Source organism: Hyla sarda, chromosome 4 (assembly GCF_029499605.1).
Source record: "Hyla sarda isolate aHylSar1 chromosome 4, aHylSar1.hap1, whole genome shotgun sequence".
Classification (NCBI taxonomy): domain Eukaryota; kingdom Metazoa; phylum Chordata; class Amphibia; order Anura; family Hylidae; genus Hyla; species Hyla sarda.
The window spans coordinates 133,748,059-133,774,807 of record NC_079192.1 but is presented as its reverse complement, the minus strand read 5'-3'; the positions used below and the strand labels follow the sequence as shown (position 1 = coordinate 133,774,807).

At 41.2% G+C, this 26,749-nt stretch overlaps 1 protein-coding gene across 1 annotated transcript in view; it reads left to right on the top strand.

Annotated features, from left to right (window-relative positions):
• Nucleotides 1-3,469: 3,469 nt before the first annotated feature.
• The window catches only part of HDC (histidine decarboxylase), a 32,089-nt gene continuing 8,809 nt past the window's right edge, over nucleotides 3,470-26,749 (top strand). The window contains exons 1-9 of the mRNA XM_056569273.1: nucleotides 3,470-3,497; nucleotides 5,953-6,125; nucleotides 7,299-7,412; nucleotides 9,698-9,820; nucleotides 10,755-10,889; nucleotides 19,970-20,113; nucleotides 20,815-20,881; nucleotides 21,067-21,229; nucleotides 24,221-24,311. Of these exons, the coding sequence (XP_056425248.1) occupies nucleotides 3,470-3,497; nucleotides 5,953-6,125; nucleotides 7,299-7,412; nucleotides 9,698-9,820; nucleotides 10,755-10,889; nucleotides 19,970-20,113; nucleotides 20,815-20,881; nucleotides 21,067-21,229; nucleotides 24,221-24,311 (1,038 nt within the window). The remainder of the gene's footprint in view (nucleotides 3,498-5,952; nucleotides 6,126-7,298; nucleotides 7,413-9,697; nucleotides 9,821-10,754; nucleotides 10,890-19,969; nucleotides 20,114-20,814; nucleotides 20,882-21,066; nucleotides 21,230-24,220; nucleotides 24,312-26,749) is intronic.

The following is a 26,749-nucleotide window of genomic DNA, read 5'->3' as shown; positions in this document are numbered from 1 at the left end:
TTTGAAAACTGAAAGTAATAACCACTTTTTCTCTACACAGACCAAAACCTGCTGTGTCTTTAAAGGGGTACTCCGGTCCTAATACACCTTATCCCCTATGCAAAGAATAGGGGATAAGATGTCTGATCGCGGGGGTCCCACCGCTGGGGACTCCCACAATTTGTCAATCAGCACCCACCTTTGCGAGCTCTCTGCAGCGCTGGAGGCTCCGAGTGTGCAGCGTGACGTCGACAGGGCCAGAGTATCGTGACCCACGACGCCCCCGTGTGACATCACGCCTCATCCCCTCAATGCAAGTCTATGGGAGGGGGCCTGACTGCCCTGAATGACAGATTGCTGGGGTGCTCCGCGATCAGACATCTTATCCCCTATCCAAAGGATGTATTAGGGCCGTAGTACCCCTTCAGGGGATAAGATCCTAAGGTGGAACAACAAATCACTAGGTGGGAACATTGTTAAAGATTCCATCATTTTTTTTTTTTTTTTATAACATTAAGTGATGAAAAAATTTCTTTTCTGTGAATGTCCTTGAGTGTCCCAGCCAGAGCCCTGACTTGAACCCAATAAAACATCTCTGGAGAGACCTGAAAATGGCTTCCATCTATAGCCCCCATCCAAATTGGCAGAGCTTGAGAGGATCTGCAGAGAATTCCCAAATCCAGGTGTGCATATTTTAGTTTTTCCTTTAACCCCTTAACGACCATGAATGTGTATACTCGTCCATGTGCCGCGGGCAGCTATTAACCCTTTAGACACTGCTGTCAGCTTCGACAGCAACAATCTAAAGATACCTTTATCCCGTCCCTGGTGGTCCAGTGGGGTGGATCGCCCCCCCACAGCGCGATCAAGGGGGGCGATCCACTGTTGAGGTAGCTAGAAGGCTTACCTCTCGTCCTGCTGCTGCTGTGGCTCTGACAATGATAAAGCCTGGCAGTACCAGGCTTTATCAATTGAGCGCAGAGCACACAGATCAATGTGGTTTTATGGAACCACATTGATCTGTATGAGGAATCAAATGATCCCTCCTAAGAGTCCCCTAAGTGGACTAAAAGTGTAAAAAAAAAAAAAGTTTAAAATCACACACATTAACCCCTTCCTTCTCCCGTTACTATCTTCCGCCACAAAATAACGGCCGTTATTAATAACGGGCTATAACGGGTTATAAAGGATAATGTAAAAATCCCATAGACTACAATGGGATTTTCTAACAGCCGTATAGGATTTTGTAACTGCCGCTTTAAAGCTGATTTTCAGACGGAACTTCGAACGGATCTTTAAAACTGAGTAATTTTGTAGTGTGACAGAAGCCTTAATATGTTGTGGTATTTGTTTCCTCCAAAGACAACTCCTACCTCTTTACAATACACCTGCCATAGAGCCCACAGATGCTGGTGTCATTTTTGAGTGACCTCCCAGCAGTTGCCAGACCTCATGTAAAATATTTGACTAGAGAGCTGGCATAGCATTGAACAGTATGAGAGATCAATGTAATGCATGTTATAGTCCCCTATGGGGGCTATAACATTGCAAAAAAAAGTGAAAAAAAAAAGTAAATAAAGATCATTTAACCCCTTCCCTAATAAAAGTTTGAATCACCCCCCTTTTCCCATTTAAAAAAAAAAAAAAAAAAACCAGTGTAAATAAAAATAAACACGTGGTATCGCCGGGTATGTAAATATCTGAACTATAAAAATATAAAAATATAGTTGATTAAACCGTACGGTCAATGGTGTACGCGCAAAAAAAATTCCAAAGTCCAAAATAGCGTGTTTTTGGTCACTTTTTATATCATGACAAAATGAATAAAAAGCAATCAAAAAGTCAGATGAAAACAAAAATGGTACCGCCAAAAACTTCAGATCACATTGCAAAAAAGGAGCCCTCATACCACACTATACTTGGAAAAATAAAAACATTATAGGGGTCAGAAGATGACAATTTTAAACATATATTAATTTTCGTGCATATAGTTAGGATTTTTTTCCAGAAGTACAACAAAATCAAACCTATATAAGTAGGGTATCATTTTAATCATATGGACCTACAGAATAAAGAGAAGGTGGCGTTTTTACAAAAAAATTTACTGCGTGGGAAAGGAAGCCCCCAAAATTTACAAAATTGTGTTTTTTCTTCAATTTTGTCGCACAATGATTTTTTTTTTGTTTCGCCGTAGACTTTTGGGTAAAATAACTGAAGTAATTACAAAGGTGACTTGGTGGTGCAAACAATAAGCCATCATATGGATTTTTAGGTGCAAAATTGAAAGGGTTAAGATTTTTAAAAGGTAAGGAGGAAAAAATGAAAGTGCAAAAATGGAAAAACACTCGGTCCTTAAGGGGTTAAAGCATCAGGGTTGGGTGCTTTTTCTTTCTCTCCCCACTTACAGAAACCTCTGGATGGTTATTCGGGGGTAGTTGGCACATTAGTACAAATACATAAATTGGTTTTAAAAGAAACTTCTATACAACTGGTTGCCTTAAAGGGGTACGTCCCATAGACTTTTGTTGAGGTCATGAGGGGCGGCCCTGAACACGGAAGCCCGCACACAGTGTACAGAACAATAAACTTCCGGACGCTGTGGAGCGGAGCTCCAGAAGCAGGGCAGCAGAGTACCCCTTTAAATATACATCATATACTCATATATAGTTCTAATCTACAATATAAGTTGAGTTTTGATAAAATACATGTATATCACATCCCTACTGTGGTTTGTACCATTTATAATACTAGTGTGTTCTTATGTGTCAGTGGTAACTTTGGGCCCTTAGGCACATGGCACGTGTACAACTGTTACCTCTGTTCCCACTATAGCTATATCACTGCCCGACTTGTGGCATTCTTTGGAACCATGATCTACCCCTTTTAAACGAAAGAAGGAAATGACACAGATTTTCTGTGCCTTGGATTGGTATTATTTCATAAATAAATGAACAGTATCTTTCACAGTGATGTAGGAAAACGTATCTACACTTTGACAAAGCATACAATCATTTTCTGTGCACAAACAATTCCCACTATGATCTATCCTAACTAGCAATAATTAATCTATTCCATAGACCGGCCTGTATCCCCTACTCTTGTTTGCACTGTCAGTCCTAATTCCTATTGAACCATGTGCACAACTGGTTTTACGTGATTCCACAAGAGAGTGGGCAAAAAAAGAAAAAATTGGTCCTCGAGCATCCATTGAGCTGATTATGAATGGAGCTGGTTGTGTAGATACAGCTGAAGACATCAAAGATAACAGGTAAAGCAAACAGTGCTCGAGGGTTTCTTTTATTTCAAATCAACATGATGGAGTGGCATCTGAAATAAATGGAATAAGATAAAGTGTTTACGTAGGCAGAAATACAGGTACATGACGTATGACTGAAAGATAACAGGGGTATATAATCTATGGCTTGAGAGGGAGAGACAGACAGACAGCTCTTTCAGCAGCCAGGTCTTACAACTTTATATACATTCTGCCATGGAATCAGAGGAATACAGAAAAAGAGGTATGTTACGCAGAGCTCTATCTATGTTTCTAGCTATCATTTATCAGTCATCTTATACCTATCTATTTATCTGTCTATCTATCTATCTATCTATCTATCTATCTATCTACAAGTATCCAAAATGCTTTCCTGGATCTCTATCTATCTATCTATCAATAATCTCTTATACATATCTATCATCTATCTATCTATCTATCTATCTATCTATCAATCATCTCTTATACATATCTATCATCTATCTATCTATCAATCATCTCTTATACATATCTATCTATCTATCAATCATCTCTTATACATATCTATCTATCTATCAATCATCTCTTATATATATCTATCATCTATCTATCTATCAATCATCTCTTATAAATATCTATCATCTATCTATATATCAATCATCTCTTATACATATCTATCTATCATCTATCTATCTATCTATCTATCAATCATCTCTTATACATATCTATCTATCTATCTATCAATCATCTTTAATACATATCTATCTATCAATCATCTCTTATACATATCTATCATCTATCTATCTATCAATCATCTCTTATACATATCTATCTATCATCTATCAAACATATACTTATCTATTTATCTATCTATCTGTCTGATCCATGTCAGTGTCATATGTGAATCCTGTTTGCATTGTAGCATTTCAACAATAATGCAGAATTTTTCTCCTAATGTTCTATGTATTGCTGCAGGTTGTCCATCTATCAATCAAGCAAGCATCTCTTACCTAATAGCTATCTATTATCTATCAATCATTAATATCATAAATGTTTATAATCTTTCAATCCTCTATATCATATCTATCATCTATCTATTATATCTTATACCTATCTGTTCAAATAATTTTTATTAACAGATAAGTATAATGAAGTAAACATAATAAGGAAATGCTAAAAAATACAATGAATGTTAAAATCGAAGCAAACAGGTTAAAATGAATAGGATAGGACATAGTACACAGTAGCACTATAAATCTTGAATACAAACATCTTGAAACGCGTCAAGAGATAAAAGTGGCAAATCTAAACAATGGAGCAGATCCTTAGAATAAGCTAATTAAATAAATTAATTATCTATAACATATTCTTATACCTATCTATCACCTATCTGTCTGTCTATCTATCTATCATCTGTCTATCTATCTGTCTCTATCTATCTATCTATCTATCAATCTATCATCTATCTAGCTATCATCTGTCTGTCTACCTGCCTATCTATGTATTGTTGTCAACTGACTTTGATAAAATGTGTTAGAATCTGTGTTAGATTTTGGCATTTACCCGACCCGAATATAAGCCGAGGCCCCTAATTTTACCCCAAAAACCCAGGAAAAGTTATTGACTCGACTATAAGCCTAGGGTGGGAAATACATCATCCCCCCCATGTAATCATCCAGACCCCCGTCATCACCCCCACCCTTCATCATCACAGCCTGTCAATCCCTTGTCAGTGGTCTTCAACCTGCGGACCTCCAGATGTTGCAAAACTACAACTCCCAGCATGCCCGGACAGCCGTCGGCTGTCCGGGCATGCTGGGAGTTGTAGTTTTGAAACCTCTGGAGGTCCGCAGGTTGAAGACCACTGCGGCCTTAGCCATCATCCAACCCCCCCCCCCCTTTTGTTTTGTACTCACCTCCCCTCGGCGGCCGGGGGAGGTGGTCTGGGCTATCTATGCTACAGGGACCGTCCGGTGAGGATGGTTAGTCGTTGCGGGCTGTCCATTTTCACCGCGCTTCGGGCCTGCCCCGGACTAGTGACGTTGCCTTGATGACGACGCACAGGGACGTTCATGCGCAACGTCCCTGTGCGTCTTCGTCAAGGCAACGTCACTAGTCCGTGCCCAGAGCGGAGATGAGGCCCGCCCCCCGGTGAAAATGGACGGCCCACAATGACTAACCATCCCCACCGGACGGTCCCTGCAGCATAGATGGCCCAGACCAGCTCACCCTAACTTCCAACCGAGGGGAGGTGAGTAGAAAACAAAAGGAAGGGGAGGAGGGGGGCTGGATGATGACGAAGGCCGCAGTGGACTTCAACCTGCGGACCTCCAGAGGTTTCAAAACGACAACACCCAGCATGCCCGGACAGCCGATGGCTGTCCGGGCATGCTGGGAGTTGTAGTTTTGCAACATCTGGAGGTCCGCAGGTTGAAGACCACTGAGAAGGGATTGACAGGTGGAGAGTTCACTCGAGTATAAGCCAAGGGGGGCGTTTTCAGCACGAAAAATCATGCTGAAAATCTCTGCTTATACTCTAGTATATACGGTAAATAATGTCTATGTGAATATATAGAATTATAATTTCTGCCCCTAGAATATCTAAGTGAGGCAGCTGTGGGCTGGTACTGTACATTTCTATGAAGTGTTTTTGTCAACACCAATAAGCTATCTAGCTGGAGTTTCTTAACAAGTTGTGATTATGTTCTGTGTGTAACCAGGTAAAGAACTGGTGGATTATATCTGTCAGTACCTCAGCACCATAAGAGAAAGGCGAGTAAATCCAGATGTACAGCCTGGTTACATGAGAGCCCTTTTGCCTGACAGTGCCCCTGTGGAATCAGAGAGTTGGGACAACATATTCAGAGACATTGAAGACATCATCATGCCTGGGGTAAACCAGTTTCTATTATTTATATGCAGCTCTACCTCAGCAGGGGAGGCAGGTTGGATAGTATCTTGTGCTGGAGGGGTAGGGCAGGTATCAGTGGAGGCTTACAGGTGTTCATAGATCAGTACACACCTTAATAATATTTATTACTATACACATTAGGTAATAATACAGTAAATAATGTTACATTCTTGTCTGTAAGAGAGTGACAAAATCAGATACAAACATGTAGTTATGCCAACATAAAAAGAGCAGCAGCTACCTGTAAGGTTATTGTAAATGAAACATGTCGGAGTAATCCTAAGGTAAAATGCTTTCCCCTTTTTATATGCAGTTTCTAAATGATAGATTATACCTGTACATTTGAACAGCTCCATTCTACCTGGAGAAGCTTAGACCAATACTGTCCATTCACCAGCTGTAATGGAGGTGTATTCTCTACCTGGATAGCAAAAGAAGATACTATTGGTGGTGAAGGAGCCCAACGTGGCCTTATTTCACTGCTGATCAGCTTTTTCATGGAATAAGTTCAAACGTTACCATCTTGTTTCCCCCAATGTCACATACATTTGTTTCCTATTAAACTGACCCTAGTGTGTGGGTGAAAAAGGGGGCATTGGGGAAAGTGACTGAAGGGAGTGATGACCATCTCTGTACAGTGCTGAAGAATATGTTGGCACTATATGGGCACTCTAAATAAATATTGTATGCATGCACAGGGAAGAAAGTGCTCATCAACAAGCGAAGATGGGTGGGCAGCACATTAACTGCACTGCTTAGATTTCCCCCAATTGTTTATTGTTATAGCCCCCTTGGTTATAGGGTGCTGTACATATGATAAGGGTTAAAATACATAACATGATAGGGTCCTGCTTGCAAGGGTTACATTTTACAAATAAGTAAAAATAATCACTTTCTGCCATGTTCATACATATAATACCGCTGTTTGCAGAGAGTCTTAGGGCAACACATGATATGCTTATTATTGGGGGATTATCCTTCTATATGTTTATCTATCTATCTTCTGTCTATCTATAATGTGTCTATCTATCTTAAATATGTCTATCTATCTGTCTGTCCATTTTTCTAACAGGCTGTCTGTCAGTCATATGTAACATTGTAGCATTTCAGCAATTAATGCAACATTTTCTGCTTCTGTCCCTTGTATTCCTGCAGGTCGTCCATTGGCAGAGTCCTCATATGCATGCATACTTCCCAGCACTAACATCATGGCCTTCCTTGCTTGGAGACATGCTTGCAGATGCTATAAACTGCTTAGGATTTACATGGGTATGCTGCAACCTTACATGGGTATCTTTTAGCACTTGTTCAGATTGTTTACAGACATGTTATAGCCTTGATAAGTATATGTCAATACGCACATTAGAATCAGGTGATGGAACTCATAACAGTTGTGTGTGTTTCAATTTTATACTGCACAAGTGTATAGGGTGCAGACATATCTGATCAGTGGGGGTCCTATCACTGGGACCCCCACTAATCACAAGAAAGAAGGTCACTTGTCCCTCAGGTGAATGGAGTAGCATAGCGCAAACGTGTCTACCTCTTTGTTCATTCCGTATGCGTCTTCTATAGAAAGTAAATAGTACAGTAGCTGAGCATGAACACTGAAGCTTAATTACATAGTTTGTAAGGTTGAAAAAAGACAAGAGTCCATTAAGTTCAACCTAAAACCCTACTGTGTTGATCCAGAGGAAGGTAACCTCCCGCCCCCCCCCCCCCCCATGAGGCTAATGCCAATTGCCCCATGACTTAGGAAAAATTCCCTCCCAACTCTAAGTATTACAATCATTCCCTGGATCAATGTTCTATCCACATAAATCTAGTATCCATAACTTGTTTTATTATATTATTTCAGAAAAATATCCAGACCCCCCTTGAACATGTTTATTGAGTCAGATATCACAACATAGGCCCTCATATACTTAGAAAATTGGGTTGTAAGTCTATGTTGCTTTCTTACCCGACTGCTTTTTTCCCCTGGTAATTAATATTATGTCGCATCCTGTTTGTCGCACGTGGGTTTTGTAGGTTTTGGTTTCCAACTCCTCTGAGCTGTCGGGAAAAAATCCACAACAATTCAACAAATTCGGGTTGGAAACCTTTATAAATACGTGGGAAAGCTCAGAAATGTCGGGTTACGCCCCTTTTTCGGGTTTGGGAGAATCCACATCGGGTCCGTCGGGAAAAAATTTAGCATCGTGTCGCAGACTGGCGCACGATGTGACATGTCGCAGACAAAGATGCGCCAGAAAAACCCTACAAAACAAGTCGGGTTTAGAATAGTAAATGAGGGCCACTGTGTAGCAGAGAGTTCCATAGTCTCACTGCTCTTACAGTAAAGAATCTCTGTCTGTGATGATGGTGAAATCTTCCTTCCTCAAGATGTAGAGGACGTCCCCTTGTCATGGTTACCGATCTCTGTACTGTACATTTATATATTTGTACATTCACTCAGCAAAGGACCCCAGCAGTCAGACATTTCTCACTTCTCCCATAGATAGGGGATAAGTCATAGTCTTGTTAGAGCCCCTTCTATTATAAACAGTAGTCCCTCAAGTTACAATATTAATTGATTCTGGGATGACCATTGTATGTTGAAACCATTGTATGTTGAGACCAGAACTCTATGGAAACCTGGTAATTGGTTCTAAAGGCACTAAATGTCATCCAAAAATAGGAAAAAGTGAGAATTAAAGAAAAATAAGTAGATAACTAATATAGATAAAGTAAATCCTTACATATAAAAGTAAGAAATATCTGCTGGGAGCTGTAAATCACTGTCTATGTCAGTGTTTCCCAAGCAGGGAGCCTCCAGCTGTTGCAAAACTATAACTCCCAGCATGCCTGGACAGCCAAAGGCTGTCCGGGCATGCTGGGAGTTGTAGTTTTGCAACAGCTGGGGCCACCCTGCTTGGGAAACACTGGTCTATGTAGAGGACAGGAGCTTCTTCAGGGTCCTGTACAGTACACGCAATGTCCTAAAAAAGTAATGGAGTCGCCCCCACCTGGTGTCCAAAGGAGCAGGTAACCCTGGTACAGGTAAAGTGTACAGAACATGTAATACCTCCCTGTACTGTAGGGGGCGCTACCAGACACCAGTCAGTGCATGTACTTCCGTACTACAGGGGTTTAACCAGTGAATGCCCATTCTGATTGGTCGGTTCTTCCGGCCATTGACACGTTTCGCAGATTCCATATGTATGTTGAGTCTGGTTTCAACTTACGATGGTCCAGAAAAGACAATTGTATGTTGAAACTATTGTATGTTGAGGCCATTGTAAGTTGAGGGATCACTGTATGTCCACACTAGCTATAGATAGGTGCTTGGATTCTTATGGACAAGCCTTGAGCACAATAAAATGGTAATAGTCTATCATTCTGAATAATACTTGTGCATTAAGTGTAGTTACCTCCAGAAACAGCTTCTAAAGGGACAAAGATTGATTAACTATAAAATACTGAAATATAAAAGGAATTGAACGCAATGGGAATAAGCTTGGTCTCTTTTTATTGACTGTTTTTATTTCTTTTGTTCCTGATGCCCTGTTAAGGCTTCCAGTCCAGCATGTACTGAACTAGAAATGAATGTGATGGATTGGTTGGCTAAAATGCTTGGCCTTCCCTGTCATTTTCTTCATCATTACCCAGAGAGCAATGGGGGAGGGGTGCTGCAAGTAAGCTATTACTTATTAATAGATGGTGCAATATGATGAATATTTGTATAGTAAATTTCAGTAGCCGTATTAGTCCAGTGATGCAGATGCAAATCAGAATTCTGTTAGTCCAATAAAAAAGGTATTACGAGATACTGCAACATTTTTTGATTTGCATCTGTATTTGTATATATATAGATTTGTACACTGTAAGCATGCTTATTAATATACTTTGTGGTAATTACTGAATGAATGTATGAACAAATTAAAGGGGTTCTCCGGTGCTTAGACATCTTATCCCCTATCCAAAGGATAGGGGATAAGATGCCTGATCACAGGAGTCCTGCCGCTGGGGACCCCGTGATCTTGCACGCGGCACCCCGTTTGTCATGCCCCCTCCCGTAGGCTTGCATTGAGTCACACGCCGCCCGCCCTGTAGTCGCCGGTAATCAGTCCCGGAGCGAACACGTTCCGGGGACTGATTACAAACGGGGTGCCGCGTGCAAGATCACGGGGGTCCCCAGCGGCGGGACTCCTGTGATCAGGCATCTTATCCCCTATCCTTTGGATAGGGGATAAGATGTCTAAGCAACGGAGTACCCCTTTAAGCTCTGTTCACATTTGTTATTGCCTTGCATTGGTATACCTGCATAATGGTATACTGACATATACTACCATGTACCCAAACCGTGCCCATTGATTTCTGTGGACTGAACATAGACTAGGAGGGACTATGGTCCAATCATTGTAATTTTACTGGACTCAAGTTGCAGCCTATATATTAGAGTCATGCATCTTGTATACAAATGGAGCAAATGTAGTTGGTATGCTGATGTATGGAACACAGTAAGAGCAGATGTTCATTTCCTTATATATATATATATATATATATATATATATATATATATATATATATTATACTATTACCTTATAAATGTTCTTTATACAATTGCAGAGTACTGTGAGCGAGTCAACGCTGATAGCTTTACTGGCTGCCAGGAAGGACAAAATCCTAGATATGAAAATCCATGAACCAGATTCAGATGATTCCAGTCTAAATTCTCGTCTAGTTGCTTATGCCTCAAATCAGGTAAGTCAGTTAATTGTATATATTAGCAAAATCAACTTATATATTTTACTTACTTATGTTTCAAGCTTGTATTTTCTCTTTCCGTAAAGGACTTGAGCTATTTATTTAGCTTATAGCTAACCATAAATTGTACAATGATTCATTAACTGGTATGTCCTACATTTAATGCATTTAGTACATGTCTTAATAAGACCCCTACTATTACTTATCGGGAAAGGACTAGAGCCTCCACGGTAGCATGAAAGTATAGGTAAGAAGACTCCTTCTGCAGAAGAAAAAAGGGACTATATTGTCAGGTGCCAGAAGGGGAAGGAGACTGATTTTCTCCAGAGCCTACCTCTAGCAACAGATGAGCAGTAGCACCAAGGGGGACACATAGCAGCAGATAAATCCAAATGTACTTTTTAAGATAGAAACACTGTAAATTGCTCTAAAACAACTATTAACAGATATTAATTTGGGGACTTTTAGCGCTAAGTTGATTCATGGGATAACCACTTTAAAGAGATTATCTAATCCATTTGTGTGCAAATAGTTTAACTGCAGCAAAATATGTCAGTCTTTATAATTAAAATGGTGTTTATCTCCTACTTGTGATGTCACAAACTTAGTTATCAACTTGTTCATCCCTCCCTGTAGTACAGGGACACCCTTCATCACATGCCTCTTATCTCCACAATGCTTCTCCCTTCTTGTATTTAGAAGGATCTTGTTTCACATGCTGGCAAGGAGATTGTGCAGTGTTAGTAGCAAAGCTCTGCCATGTGTGAGCACTACCATACACATAGTAATGTAGGTAACTACAAATAGAGGCAGTCATCTTGGCATCATTTGATGAGCACTTACAGTGGGGCAAAAAAAGCATTTAGTCAGCCACCAATTGTGCAAGTTCTCCCACTTAAAAAGATGAGAGGCGCCTGTAATTTTCATCATAAGTATACCTCAACTATGAGAGACATAATGAGAAAAAAAATCCATAAAATCACATTGTCTGACTTTCAAAGAATTTATTTGCAAATTATGGTGGAAAATAAGAATTTGGTCACCTACAAACAAGCAAGATTTGTGTCTCTCACAGACCTGTAACTTCTTCTTTAAGAGTCTCCTCTGTCCTCCACTCATTACCTTTATAAAATGGAACCTGTTTGAACTTGTTATCAGTATAAAAGACACCTGTCCACAACCTCAAACAGTCACACTCTAAACTCTACTATGGCCAAGACCAAAGAGCTGTCGAAGGACACCAGAAACAAAATTGTAGACCTGCACCAGGCTGGGAAGACTGAATCTGCAATAGGCAAGCAGCTTGGTGTGAAGAAATCAACTGTGGGAGCAATTATTAGAAAATGGAAGACCTACAAGACAACTGATAATCTCCCTCGATCTTTTTTTTCTCATTATGTCTCTCATAGTTGAGGTATACCTATGATGAATATTACAGGCCTCTCATCTTTTTAAGTGGGAGAACTTGCACAATTGGTGGCTGACTAAATACTTTTTTGCCCCACTGTATAAGTACTTTTCTGTGTTGTTCATTAACTTGGATTCTATGGCTTTAAAGCTATGACCTGTGGCCAATCCCCCCCCCCCCCCCCCCCAAAAAAAAAGAGATTGCATTATTATTAAATAGTTTAGGGTGCCCTGACACACCGTTTTTGTCAGAAACCAGTCAGGTGGGTGTGAACTTAATCTTAGTAATAGGAGTAAATATCACATAATGGGAGTAGAATCAAAGGCGAATGACCAGGGAGTCAGGAGTTTGTCTGGCGCAGAAAGGAACCATCAGACAGCCAAGTAAAATCAATGGATTTATTAGATTTATTCATGCCTGATGAAGCTGCGCATGCGCAGCGAAACGCGTTGCATCTAATAAATCCATTGATTTTACTTGGCTGTCTGATGGTTCCTCTCTGCGCCAGACAAACTCCTGACTCCCTGGTCATTCGCCTTTGATTCTACACCTATCCAGGAGGGCTGCAGTGGACCTGCCTTCATATCTCTTCTGCTCTTAACCTTGTTGTGTGTGGGCGCACAACCAACTTCGGTAAGCGGCTTGGGAATCACCTTCCCCTACCCCCACCTGCAAGATCTACTGATCCCGCACATGAGGCGCCTTCCTTCCTTTCTCCACATAATGGGAGGGAATACACAGTCAGGGGGTGTGTAATAGACATACATGTCCCTTAACCCCTTAACGACGCAGGACGTATATTTACATCCTGCGCCGGCTCCCGCGATATGAAGCGGGATCGCGCCGCGATCCTGCATCATATCGCGTCGGTCCCGACGCTCATCAACGGCCGGGACCCGCGGCTAATACCACACATCGCCGATCGCGGCGATGTGTGGTATTAACCCTTTAGAAGCGGCGGTCAAAGCTAACCGCCGCTTCTAAAGTGAAACTGAAAGTGACCCGGCTGCTCAGTCGGGCTGTTCGGGACCGCCGCGGTGAAATCGCGGCGTCCCGAACAGCTGACCGGACACCGGGAGGGCCCTTACCTGCCTCCTCGGTGTCCGATCGACGAATGACTGCTCCGTGCCTGAGATCCAGGCAGGAGCAGTCAAGCGCCGATAATGCTGATCACAGGCGTGTTAATACACGCCAGTGATCAGCATAGGAGATCAGTGTGTGCAGTGTTATAGGTCCCTATGGGACCTATAACACTGCAAAAAAAATGTCAAAAAAAAAGTGTTAATAAAGGTCATTTAACCCCTTCCCTAATAAAAGTTTGAATCACCCCCCTTTTCCCATAAAAAAAATAAAACAGTGTAAAAAAAAAAAAATAAACATGTGGTATCGCCGCGTGCGTAAATGTCCGAACTATAAAAATATATCATTAATTAAGCCGTACGGTCAATGGCGTACGCGCAAAAAAATTCAGTCCAAAAAAGCGTATTTTGGTCACTTTTTATACCATTAAAAAAAAGAATAAAAAGTGATCAAAAAGTCCGATCAAAACAAAATTCATACCAATAAAAACTTCAGATCACGGTGCAAAAAATGAGCCCTCATACCGCCCTGTACATGGAAAAATAAAAAAGTTATAGGGGTCAGAAGATGACATTTTTAAACGTATAAATTTTCCTGCATGTAGTTATGATTTTTTCCAGAAGTGCGACAAAATCAAACCTATATAAGTAGGGTATCATTTTAACCCTATGGACCTAAAGAATAATGATAAGGTGTAATTTTTACCGAAATATGCACTGCGTGGAAACGGAAGCCCCCAAAAGTTACAAAATGGCGTTTTTTTTTCGATTTTGTTGCACAATGATTTTTTTTCCGTTTCGCCGTGCATTTTTGGGTAAAATGACTAATGTCACTCCAAAGTAGTATTGGCGACGCAAAAAATAAGCCATAATATGGGTTTTTAGGTGGAAAATTGAAAGGGTTATGATTTTTAAAAGGTAAGGAGGAAAAAACGAAAGTGAAAAAACGGAAAAACCCTGAGTCTTTAAGGGGTTAATGTACAACATTCACACACCCTAACTGTATAATCCCACCCATCAGCTGATTCACTCCCATTTTTTCAACTGACTGGTTCCCTGAATTGACAGACAAACTATAAGCATATTATGGAAACGGACGGGTGTATCAGGAAACTGTAAAAAGGTGTGTGATTAGGAAACCCTAAGCTTTTTAATCTACTTTTTTGGGAGTTGGCTATAGGTCTTCTTTAACCACTTAAGGACCTAGGGCGTATGGATACGCCTTGACGTCCTGGTACTTAAGGACCCAGGGCGTAGCCATACGCCCGTGGGAATTTTGGTCCCCGCCGCGCACCGGGCGGGGACCGGGCCGGGGTGACTGCTGATATCAATCAGCAGACACCCCGTGCAAATGCCCAGGGGGGTCATCAGAACCCCCCCCCCGTCGGCGATTTGCGCCGATTCCGGGTCATACGGGTCTATTGTGACCCGGTGACCCGGAATAGAAGGGGGTTCATGGTTGTCTAAGACACCCACGATCCCCCTGTAGGCATAGGAGTGAGGTGGCAGGGTTGCCACCCCTCCTATCCCTGCTATTGGTCTGCTATTGATTGTCAGAGGCGACGACCAATAGCAGACCGGGGGCGGGGGGGTCAACTTTCGTTTTCTGGGTGCCGACGTCCACTTACCCGTCCGGAGGCTGCGGCTACGTTGATCGGCAGGCGGCGTCACGTGCGTCTGAAGAGGACGGCTGCCGGGATCCTACGGAAGCCGGTAAGTAGATCTGGAGGGCTACAGTCTGAGACCGTTGTCACTAACTGTGGCCCTCCAGATGTTGCAAAACTACAACTCCCAGCATGCCCAGACAGCTGTTTGGGCATGCTGGAATATGTAGTTTTGCAACAGCAGGAGGGCTGCAGTTTGAGACCACTATACAGTGGTCTCTAAACTATATCCCTCCAGATGTTGCAAAACTACAACTCCTAGCATGCCCACATAGCTGTTTGTTGTCTGGGCATGCTGGGAGTTGTAGTTTTGCAACATCTGGAGGTCCACAGTTTGAAGATCACTGTGCAGTGGTCTAAAAACTGTAGCTCTCCAGATGTTGCAAAACTGCAATTCCCAGCATGCCCAGAAAGCAAACAGCTGTCTCGGCATGCTGGGAGTTGTAGTTGGGTACCTCCAGCTGTTGCATAACTACATCTCCCAGCATGCCCTTCGGTGATTAGTACATGCTGGGAGTTGTAGTTTTGCAACAGCTGGAGGCACACTGATTGGAAAATATTGAGTTAGGTAACAGAACCTAACTGATGGTTTTCCAACCAGTGTGCCTCCAGCTGTTGCAAAACTACAACCCCCAGCATGCACGGTCTGTCAGTACATGCTGGGAGTTGAAGTTTTGAAACAGCTGGAGGTTTGCCCCCCCCCCCCCCCCATGTGAACGTACAGGGTACATTCACATTGGCGGGTTTACAGTAAATTTCCTGCTTCAAGTTTGGGCCGCAGCGCAAACTCCTAGCGGGAAATTCACCGTAACCCGCCAGTGTGTATGTACCCTAAAAACACTACACTACACTAACACCTAATAAAGGGTAAAACACTACATATACACCCCTTACACTGTCCCCCCCAATAAACAATTTAAAACATCTTGTGCGGCAGGGTTTCCAAAACGGAGCCTCCAGCTGTTGCAAAACAACAACTCCCAGCATTTCTGGACAGCCACTGACTGTCCAGGCATGCTGGGAGTTTAGCAACAGCTGGAGGCACCCTGTTTGGGAATCACTGGCGTAGAATACCCCTATGTCCACCCCTATGCAATCCCTAATTTAGTCCTCAAATGCGCATGGTGCTCTCTTACTTCGGAGCCCTGTCGTATTTCAAGGAAACAGTTTAGGGCCACATATGGGGTATCTCCGTACTCGGGAGAAATTGCACTACAAATTTTGGGGGGCTTTTTTTCCTTTTACCGCTTGTGAAAAGGAAAAGTTGGGGGCTACACCAGCCTGTTAGTGTAAAAAGCGGTAAAAGGAAAAAAAGACCCCCAAAATTTGTAACGCAATTTCTCCTGAGTACGGAAATACCCCAGATGTGGGCGTAAAATGCTCTGCGGGCACACAACAAGGCTCAGGAGTGAGAGCGCACCATGTACATTTGAGGCCTAAATTGGTGATTTGCACAGGGGTGGCTGATTTTACAGCGGTTCTGACAAACGCAAAAAAAAAAAATACCCACATGTGACCCCATTTTGGAAACTACACCCCTCACCGAACGTGACAAGGGGTATAGTGAGCCTGAACACCCCACAGGTGTTTGACGAATTTTCATTAAAGTTGGATGGGAAAATGAAGAAAATTATATTTTTTCACTAAAATGCTGGTGTTACCCTAAATTTTTCATTTTCACAAGGGAAAATAGGAAAAAAGCCCCCCAAATTGGTAACCCCATCTCTTCTGAGTAAGAGCATACCCCATATGTGAATTTAAAGTGCTCTGCGGGCGAACTACAATGCTCAGAAGAGAAGGAGCGCCATTGGGATTTTGTAGAGAAAATTTGTCCGGAATTGAAGGCCACATGTGTTTACAAAGCCCCCATAGTGCCAGAACAATGGACCCCCGACACATGTGACCCCATTTTGGAAATTACACCCCTCACGTAATGTAATAAGGGGTACATTGAGAATTTACGCCCCACAGGTATCTGACAGATTTTTGGAACAGTGGTCCGTAAAAATGAAAAATTCAATTTTTCATTTGCACAGCCCACTGTTCCAAAGATCTGTGGGGTGTAAATACTCACTGCACCCCTTATTAAATTCTGTGAGGGGTGTAGTTTCCAAAATGGGGTCACATGTGGGGGGGGTCCACTGTTCTGGCACCACGGGGGGCTTTGTAAACAAACACACATGGCCCCTGACTACCATTCCAAACTAATTCTCTTTCCAAAACTCAATGGCGCTCCTCCTCTTCTGAGCATTATAGTTCGCCAGCAGAGCATTTTACGTCCTAACATGGGGTATTTCCATACTCAGAAGAAATGGTGTTACACATTTTGGGGGTCATTTTCTCCTATTACCCCTTGTAAAAATGTAAAATTTAGGGGAAAACTGCATTTTAGTAAAAAAAAAAAAAATTTTTTTTCATTTACACATCCAACTTTAACGAAAAGTCGTCAAACACCTGTGGGGTGTTAAGGCTCAGCGGACCCCTTGTTACGTTCCTTGAGGGGTGTAGCTTCCAAAATAGTATGCCATGTGGGTATTTTTTGCTGTTCTGGCACCACAGGGGCTTCCTAAATGCGACATGCCCCCAAAAAACCATTTCAGCAAAAGTTGCTTTCAAAAAGCCAAATGTGACTCCTTCTCTTCTGAACATTGTAGTTCGCCCGCAAAGCATTTTATGTCCTAACATGTGGTATTTCCTTACTCAGAAGAGATGGGGTTACAAATTTGGGGGGGCATTTTCTCCCATTACCCTTTGTAAAAATTGTAAATTTGGGGGGAAAACTGCACTTTAGTGAAAATTTTTTTTTTTTCATTTACACATCCGACTTTCGTCGTCAAACACCTGTGGGGTGTTAAGGCTCACTGGACCCCTTGTTACGTGCCTTGAGGGGTCTAGTTTCCAAAATGGTATGCCATGTTGGGGTTTTCTGCTGTTCTGGCACCATAGGGGCTTCCTAAATGTGACATGCCCCCCAAAAACCATTTCAGCAAAATTCCCTCTCCAAAATCCCATTGTCGCTCCTTCCCTTCTGAGCCCTCTAGTGCACCCGTCGAACACTTGACATACACATATGAGGTTTTTCCTTACTCAAGAGAAATTGGGTTACAAATTTTGGGGGCATTTTTCATCTATTACCCCTTGTAAAAATTCAAAAACTGGGTCTACAAGAACATGTGAGTGTAAAAAATGAAGATTTTGAATTTTCTCCTTCACTTTGCTGCTATTCCTGTGAAACACCTAAAGGGTTAACACACTTACTGAATGTCATTTTGAATACTTTGAGGGGTGCAGTTTTTATAATGGGGTCATTTGTGGGGTATTTCTAATATGAAGGCCCTTCAAATCCACTTCAAAACTGAACTGGTCCCTGAAAAATTCTAATTTTGAAAATTTTGTGAAAAATTGGAAAATTGCTGCTGAACTTTGAAGCCCTCTGATGTCTTCCAAAACTAAAAACACGTCAATTTTATGATGCAAACATAAAGTAGACATATTGTATATGTGAATCAATGTATAATTTATTTGGAATATCCATTTTCCTTACAAGCAGTGAGCTTCAAAGTTAACAAAATGCTAAATTTTCAATTTTTTCATCAAATTTTTTAATTTTTCACCAAGAAATGATGCAAGTATCGACAAAATTTTACCACTAACATAAAGTAGAATATGTCATGAAAAAATAATCTCGGAATCAGAATGAAAGGTAAAAGCATCCCAGAGTTATTAATGCTTGAAGTGACAGTGGTCAGATGTTCAAAAAATGGCCGGGTCCTTAAAGGAGTAGTCCAGTGGTGACTCAGTGGTGAGCAACTTAGCAGATCGTGGGGGGGTCCGACCGCTGGGGCCCCCTGCGATCTCCTGTACGGAGCCCCGACAGCCCGCGGGAAGGGGGCGTGTCGACCTCCGAACGAGGCGGCGGCCGACACGCCCCCTCAATACAACTGTATGGCAGAGCCGAAGCGCTGCCTTCGGCAATCTCCGGCTCTGCCATTGAGATGTATTGAGGGGGCGTGTCGGCCGCCGCCTCGTGCGGGGGTCGACACCTGCTATCTCGGCGGAGAGAGGGCCCCGTACAGAGAGATCGCAGGGGGCCCCAGCGGTCGGACCCCCCGCGATCTCAAACTTATCACCTATCCTTAGGATAGGGGATAAGTTTTTCACCACTGGACTACCCCTTTAAGGTATTAAGCAGCAAGGTAGGTAAACAAATGTGGACATGCTTTGCTCATATACATGTAATTGTCCAGTTTAGGCTATTTTCACAGCATTTTGTACATTATGCTTAGAATTTACATTTGAAGTGGTCCTGTTGTTTATTCTGGTATATATATATATTTTTTGTATTTATTTGGGTGGTATATTTAGCCATTAAAGAGGCCTAGAGATTATGCAATATGAGGGCTATTTTGTGTTGGAAGAAAGAACAGCATGATTTTTATGCTGCATAATGGTGATGACATCTCACAAAACAGCCCTAGGGCTCTGACTGTTTGACTTTATAAGATATTTTGAATAGGGCCCTAACCAGACTCTTAACTGGAAGCCCAATATAACTTATCTCCCCATTACCCAAACTTACTATATGCATAAAATATCTGCTGGTCAATAGCTATCTCTCCCAATCCCCCACATCACATGCCCATACAGGTCAGCTGAACTTACCTCCATAAGAACCAAAGAAATGGCCAGTTAAAATCCAAAATGCCCGGCCACTCCCTCTTCCCACACTTCTGCTGTTGAGGGAAGTTTGGAGGCCACCATATACATTAGATGGTTGGAGGATCCCACTGAGATCGGCAGACACATACCTTAATATATAGAGTGTATGTAAAATGTCTCTGTAAGTAGTTGAAGGTGCCAAATGTTATTGTATAGGTTGCTATTTAGTATTTCTTTTACATACAATTCTGTATTTTATGTATGCAGGCTCACTCTTCTGTGGAAAAGGCTGGTCTCATTTCTCTAGTGAAAGTCCGTTTTCTGCCAGTGGATGAAAATTTTTCTCTTAGAGGAGAGACATTGCAAGCTGCAGTAGAAGAAGATCGAAAATGTGGACTTGTTCCTGTCTTTGTGAGTTAAAGACTTTTTTTCTTTTACTAATTTCTGTTGAACAATCTAGTACAATAAGTGTCCTGAATGTTGTCAGTTTTTAGTGTAATTTAAACCCAATTAATGGCCAATGTCATAGTATTTATGCCCATGGAGAGTAAGGCGTTGACATTTTAGTTGGAAATCATATATCTAATATTCAATGCCTTAAAGGGGTACTCCTGTGGAAAACTTTTTTTTTTTTTTTTTAAATCAACTGGTGCCAGAAAGTTAAACTGATTTGTAAATTACTTCTATTAAAAAATCTTAATATTTCCAGTACTTTTTATGGGCTATATACTAAAGAGAAATCCAAAAAAGAAATGCATTTCCTCTGATGTCATGACCACAGTGCTCTCTGCTGACCTCTGCTGTCCATTTTAGGAACTGTCCAGAGCAGGAGAAAATCCCCATAGCAAACATATGCTGCTTTGGACAGTTCCTTAAATGGACAGCAGAGGTCAGCAGAGAGCACTTTGGTCATGACATCAGAGGAAATGCATTTCTTTTTTTGATTTCTCTTTAGTATATAACCCCTAAAAAGTACTGGAAGGATTAAGATTTTTTAATAGAAGTGATTTAAAAATCTGTTTAACTTTATGGCACCAGTTGATTTAAAAAAAAAAGTTTTCCATGGGAGTACCCCTTTAAGACACAGTAACTTATATTTTTCGTCCTTATAGGTCTGTGCAACACTAGGAACAACTGGGGTGTGTGCCTTCGATAATCTAGCAGAGTTGGGTCCAATATGTAAGTTAGAATATTAAAAAATTAAACTGCATCTTTCTATTGCTATTATTATTAATAATAATAATAACAACAATAATACTTATTATTATAAATATTATTATTATCATAATTATTGTTAATTTCAGCCATAATAATGGTGGTAGTAGTAGAAGTATTCATTAATAATGTTTAACTTTACTGTACAGGTGCCAAGGAAGGATTGTGGCTCCACATTGATGCAGCATATGCTGGCACTGCCTTTCTTTGCCCAGAGTTCAGAACCCTACTCACTGGAGTGGAATATGCTGATTCTTTTACTTTCAATCCTTCAAAGTGGATGATGGTGCATTTTGACTGCACGGCTCTCTGGTGAGAATATTCAAGTATTGGAGATCTATGAATAACATGCCATATAATCTATAAAGGGTTCCCATATAAAAAAGAGTTGAATGGTAAATTCAGGTCTACCAGATCTGTAAAAAATCAGAGATTGGTCACATAGAAGCAGGCAACAGGTTTTTATAGTTAATGCTGCTGTGCCGTGAGCTTTACGGGCAGTTATTTCCTTCTCATGACTTGGTTCTGATATGTATTGTCAGATGAGAGACATTGCTGTGTCTTTCCAAAACATGCCCAACCAACTTAAAAGATCACAGGTGACTCCGATCCAATTGTAGAAACATCTCAAAGACCGTCAAGAGAAAAGGGAAGCCCCAGAGCTAAATGTCAAGTGTCAGTATATTAATAAGTTGATGACTTATCCTGCGTAAATTAGTTCAGCTTTCTGGTGCTCCGGTGGGCTGGAAAAGGTGGATACATTCCTAGGAAAGAGTCTCCTAGGACTGTATCCACCGTTTCCAGCCCACGGGAGCACCTGAAAGCTGAACTAATTTATGTAGGAAAAGTAATCAACTGCCGAGCCGAGAAGTTCGTGACGAATCAAATTTACTGTAAGTTCGCTCCTCTCTAGTCTGAATACTTATGTCCTTGTGAAACTTTAGCTTTTAATACATACATTTCCAAAAATACATTTGGAAAAATTTCAAAAATTCTGCTCAAACATTAGGGTATTGGGTGCTGAATTATGGGGGGGGGGGGGACTTGAATGTGTTTGATTTTAGCACAAGGCCCAATATAAAATGTAAAAATGTTCTGTACAATTCCAAATGCATTGTAAATAGCCTAATTTTTTTAAATAATAAAGCTTGGTCTTGCATTTACTATACAAGCTGTTGCCAAACATAGAATGAATGTGCCAAGCATCATAAGACATGGATGTCCGCTGTAATCGCTTAGCAGGCAATGTGAATTCCTGTCAAGGGCAGGTAATGTTTAAAGGGGTACTCCGATGGAAAACACATTTTTTTCAACTGGTGCCAGAAAGTTAAACAGATTTGTAAATTACTTCTATTTAAAAATCTCAATCCTTCCAGTATTTATCTGCTGCTGTATGCTCCACAGGAAGTTGTATTTCTTTCTGGAATTCTTTTCAGTCTGACAATAGTGCTCTGTGCTGACACCTCTGTCCATGTCAGGAACTGTCTAGAGACCAAATCCCCATAGCAAACCTCTCCTGCTCTTGACAGTTCTGATACGGACAGAGGTGTCAGCAGAGAGCAATGTGGTCAGACTCCAGACAGAAGTACAACTTCCTCTGTAGTATGTAGCAGCTGATAAGTACTGGAAGGATTAAGATTTTTAAATTGAAGTAATTTACAAATCTTTTTAACTTTGTGGCACCAGTTGATTTAAAAAAATCGTTTTTCACCCGAGTTCCCTTTTAATACACACTACATCATATGGGGCATTCTGTCTTTTTAAATAGGCAAAGAGCCTAACTGAGGGAACAAAGAACAAGTGTCACAACGAAAATAACATTTTCCCTTTCTTTATAATCCTTTTTGTTTTAAAAATAACGCTAGTATAACGCAGTGCCTACTATTATGGAAATTCTGGCGGAATTTCATGGAACCATGCAAAAAGAACTTATACTTAATCGTAAAAATACTGATCTATATACCAAAGCGTTTTTCCAAAAATGGAGACAATATATTCAATATCTCCCAGACACAGCTGAGAGAAAGCACATTATGAGACATTTTCGTTATTCAACATGGTACTGTTTAGAATCACTTTAGGCAATTACTGTATATACTTGAGTATAAGCCGAGTTTTTCAGTACAATTTTATGATGTCCCGGACCAGCTCACCTTTCCGAGGGGAGGTGAGAAGAAAACTAAAGGGGGGGTCTAGATGATGATGAGGAAGGCCGGAGTGGTCTTCAACCTGCGGACCTCCAGATGCTTCAAAACTACTACTCCCAGCATGCCCGGACAGCCGAAGGCTGTCCGGGCATGCTGGGAGTTGTAGTTTTGCAACATCTGGAGGTCCGCAGGTTGAAGACCACTGAGGGATTGACAGGCGGTGATGATGAAGGGGGGGGGATGATGACGGGGTGATGATGAAGAGGGGGGGATGATGACGGGGTGATGATGAAGGGGGGAATGATGACGGGGTGATGATGAAGGGGGGGGGGATGATGACGGGGGTCTGGATGATGACCTGGGGGGATGATGTATTTCCCACCCTAGGCTTATAGTCGAGTCAATAACTTTTCCTGGGTTTTTGGGGTGAAATTAGGGGCCTCGGCTTATATTCGGGTCGGCTTATACTCGAGTATATACAGTAACAACTTAAAAATACTTGAGTATACTACATGGTGTAATCTGGCATCTAGGGGTGTTTTTGTAACAAATTCAGTTGGTGTCTTTATCGTTCCCTAGAGTTCATTCCAGATTGCATCTTCGTGCCCCATTACTTGTGCTTGCTGGGAATTTTATCCTTTACACTCATGTATTCTTTGTCTTGTATGTCATGTTTTTTTCCTATGGATTGTATTTACTGCTACTTATGTTTCTATAGAGACTCCACACACTGTTTTTATATTCTATTTGTTTGACTTGTTATTTTTTATTTTTCATACTTGAATGCTGCAACATGGCACAGAAAAATATGGAAAAGGTCACAGGAAATCTTTTTCCTATTTTAATATACAATGAGTTCATATGTCACTGCTCTGATTGTATTTTATACTATGTATTTTACATACGTTGTACTTGTACCAGTGATATTGTTCTTACATATTTCCTGTGAATAAAAATTCTATTAAAAAATAAATAACGTTAGTACAACTGTCTAGGTAATATATTACTGTCTAGTTCACTTTGATCTGACTTTAGAATAAGATAGCACATTATCTTCTGATTGTATGAACAACAAGGATTGAATTGTACAAACCCTCATAGTCACAGGTTTCCTTGTGCTTTCATAACTTTGGACAATGTTTTTATTTTTTTTTAGGGTGAAAGACAAATACAAGCTGCAGCAAACCTTTAGCGTCAACCCCATTTACCTCCGTCATGCCAACAGTGGGGCCGCAACTGATTTCATGGTAACCCTGCTTATAATCACCATAGAATATGAAAATGCTTGCTATGTGAGATAATGCTGTGACTGCGCAAGGGTCAAATAATCTATATGTTAAAGAATATGAGGAATGAGCAGGGCTGATGCAAGGATATATATATATATATATATATATATATATGTGTGTATACAGGGCTCAGGTCCTGCAGGAACGCATGGGAACGAAGTTCCAGCACCTTTTCCACAGCCGGAACCCTGTTCCCATTATCAATAGTCCTTGAGTGGAAATCAACCAGTCCTTGAGTGGAAATCTTGGGTGAGTTCCCACACTTTTTCTCCCAGGACTTGACCATGTATGTGTGTGTATGTATATATATATATATATATATATAACAGGCAGCAGCCTTAAAGGTGGGGGAGGGGCCTGCAGACAGCATAGAGGGAAGGGAGAGAACAAGCCACTTTATGGCCCTCATTTACTAAGTTAAAACTGACAAGTTTTTGTCGGGTTATTCCAAGTAATTTTGGCGCATAGTGTCTGCGACATGTTTGCACCAGGAAAATATGACAAACCCGACATTGCATTGTAAAAAACCAAAAAGGGGCGTGGTCTGCCACAAAGGGATGTGATCGACTCGACAGATGGCGCGGTTTTACGACCCAACCTATTAACTATTGAATTCACAGAAAATCCTGTGAATGATTGGCTGGAAATTTCCACCTAGAAAAAGCTGGTCAGAAAAATGTCCTGACTTGTAAATCTGTGATCCCCATAGTAAATAGAGAGGAATCACTAAGAAATACCTAGCATTCTTAATAAATGAGGGCCTATGGGGGAGATTTATCAAAACCTGTCCAGAGGCAAAGTTGCCCAGTTGCCCATAGCAACCAATCAGATCACTTCTTTCATTTTTAACAAGGCCTCTGAAAAGGGAAAGAAGCGAGCTGATTGGTTGCTATGGGCAACTTTTTCTCTGGACAGGTATTGATAAATCTCCCTCTATGTGTTTTATTTGGCTAGGGCTTCTGATGGCAGTACAGCCCTAATGGCGCCCCCATCCAATTGGCGCTCTAGGCCGGCACTTACCCCACCTATAGGTGGCACCAATCTGTCTCCCCTGTTATTGTAATACACACAACTGGCTAAGGGAAAAGTGTACATAAACAGGAATTCTTTAAATATTTTTATTAACATGCACAGCCATTTGTTTGTTTCAAGGTGTCTAAAATATTAAATGGAAATATTTCTCTATGTGTAAATAGTAACATTACTGGATATTTTGTAAAAATCTTATCTTAAACCGAATCTGTCATCTACAGATAGTTCCAGTACTTAAAGGGGTACTCTGGGGAACTAAACCCATAGCCAATCCTTTCCCTCTTTCCAACCTATTTATTTGTCTAAATATCATTCATTAGCTATAGAGATGAGCGAAGTTACAGTGATTCGATTTGTCACTAACTTCTTGGCTCGGCGGTAGCTGACTTATCCTGCATAAATTAGTTCAGCTTTCAGGTGCTCCGGTGGGCTGGAAAAGGTGGATACAGAGAAGTTCGTGACAAATCAAATTACTGTAACTTCGCTCATCTCTAATTAGCTATATAGAGCAATTTCCCTCTTTCAGATGTCACTTACATGCAGTGGGTTAGAGAAAGATGTCATTATCAGATCTACCTTGTCTTTGTGTAAATTCCTTACTGAGACCTAGCCCATGCAAGACAAACACCACCTTATTTCTTGCTTCACAGGCACTCCTCCCCTTCCTCTCCCTGTGTGAGGACCTTGGGGCAGAGAAGCCCAGTGAAGATTCTCAGTCACAACTCAGCACATAACGCTGCTCTTTTCCTGCTGTAGACCTTATCACTGACTGCTGTCATTTAGAGAATAGCATGATTTATTGCTGGCGGGGGAGGATAGTTTGAAAGAAAAGACATGTAGTGTGTGCTGCTGACAACAACAACACAGCATGCACTCAGATATTGAAAGCAATTGGCTGGCAGCCGTTACACAGAGCTGCACTGACTGCTGAGAGTTGTAGTCTGGGCTGAAAGCAAGGAAAAATAATATAAAGGTGACTACAGGGGCCACAAGAGCTGCCAAAACCACATGGATAACTACAGGGGACACCGGTATTGTGGCGGCTCTGGGGCATTTTAATTTTTCTTAATTTCCGCGGAGAACCCCTTTAAGCCTTAAAACAATCATATAAAATTATTGTCAAAAGATATACAACAAAAATGTTGACAGGCGCCACTACATAACTAGAACTCTGCAATACATGAATTTCTCTATATACAGGGTCACAAACATGTTTTTTTATTTTATTTAAAGAATAATAAAGCTATATTTGGCCTTTCTTTCCCTTTCTTTCCCACTGTTTCTTGCTGCATTATCTCTGTGCACACAAGTTATCTCTATATGCACAGTGAAAATTTAGCATTATACGATGACTATGAATAACT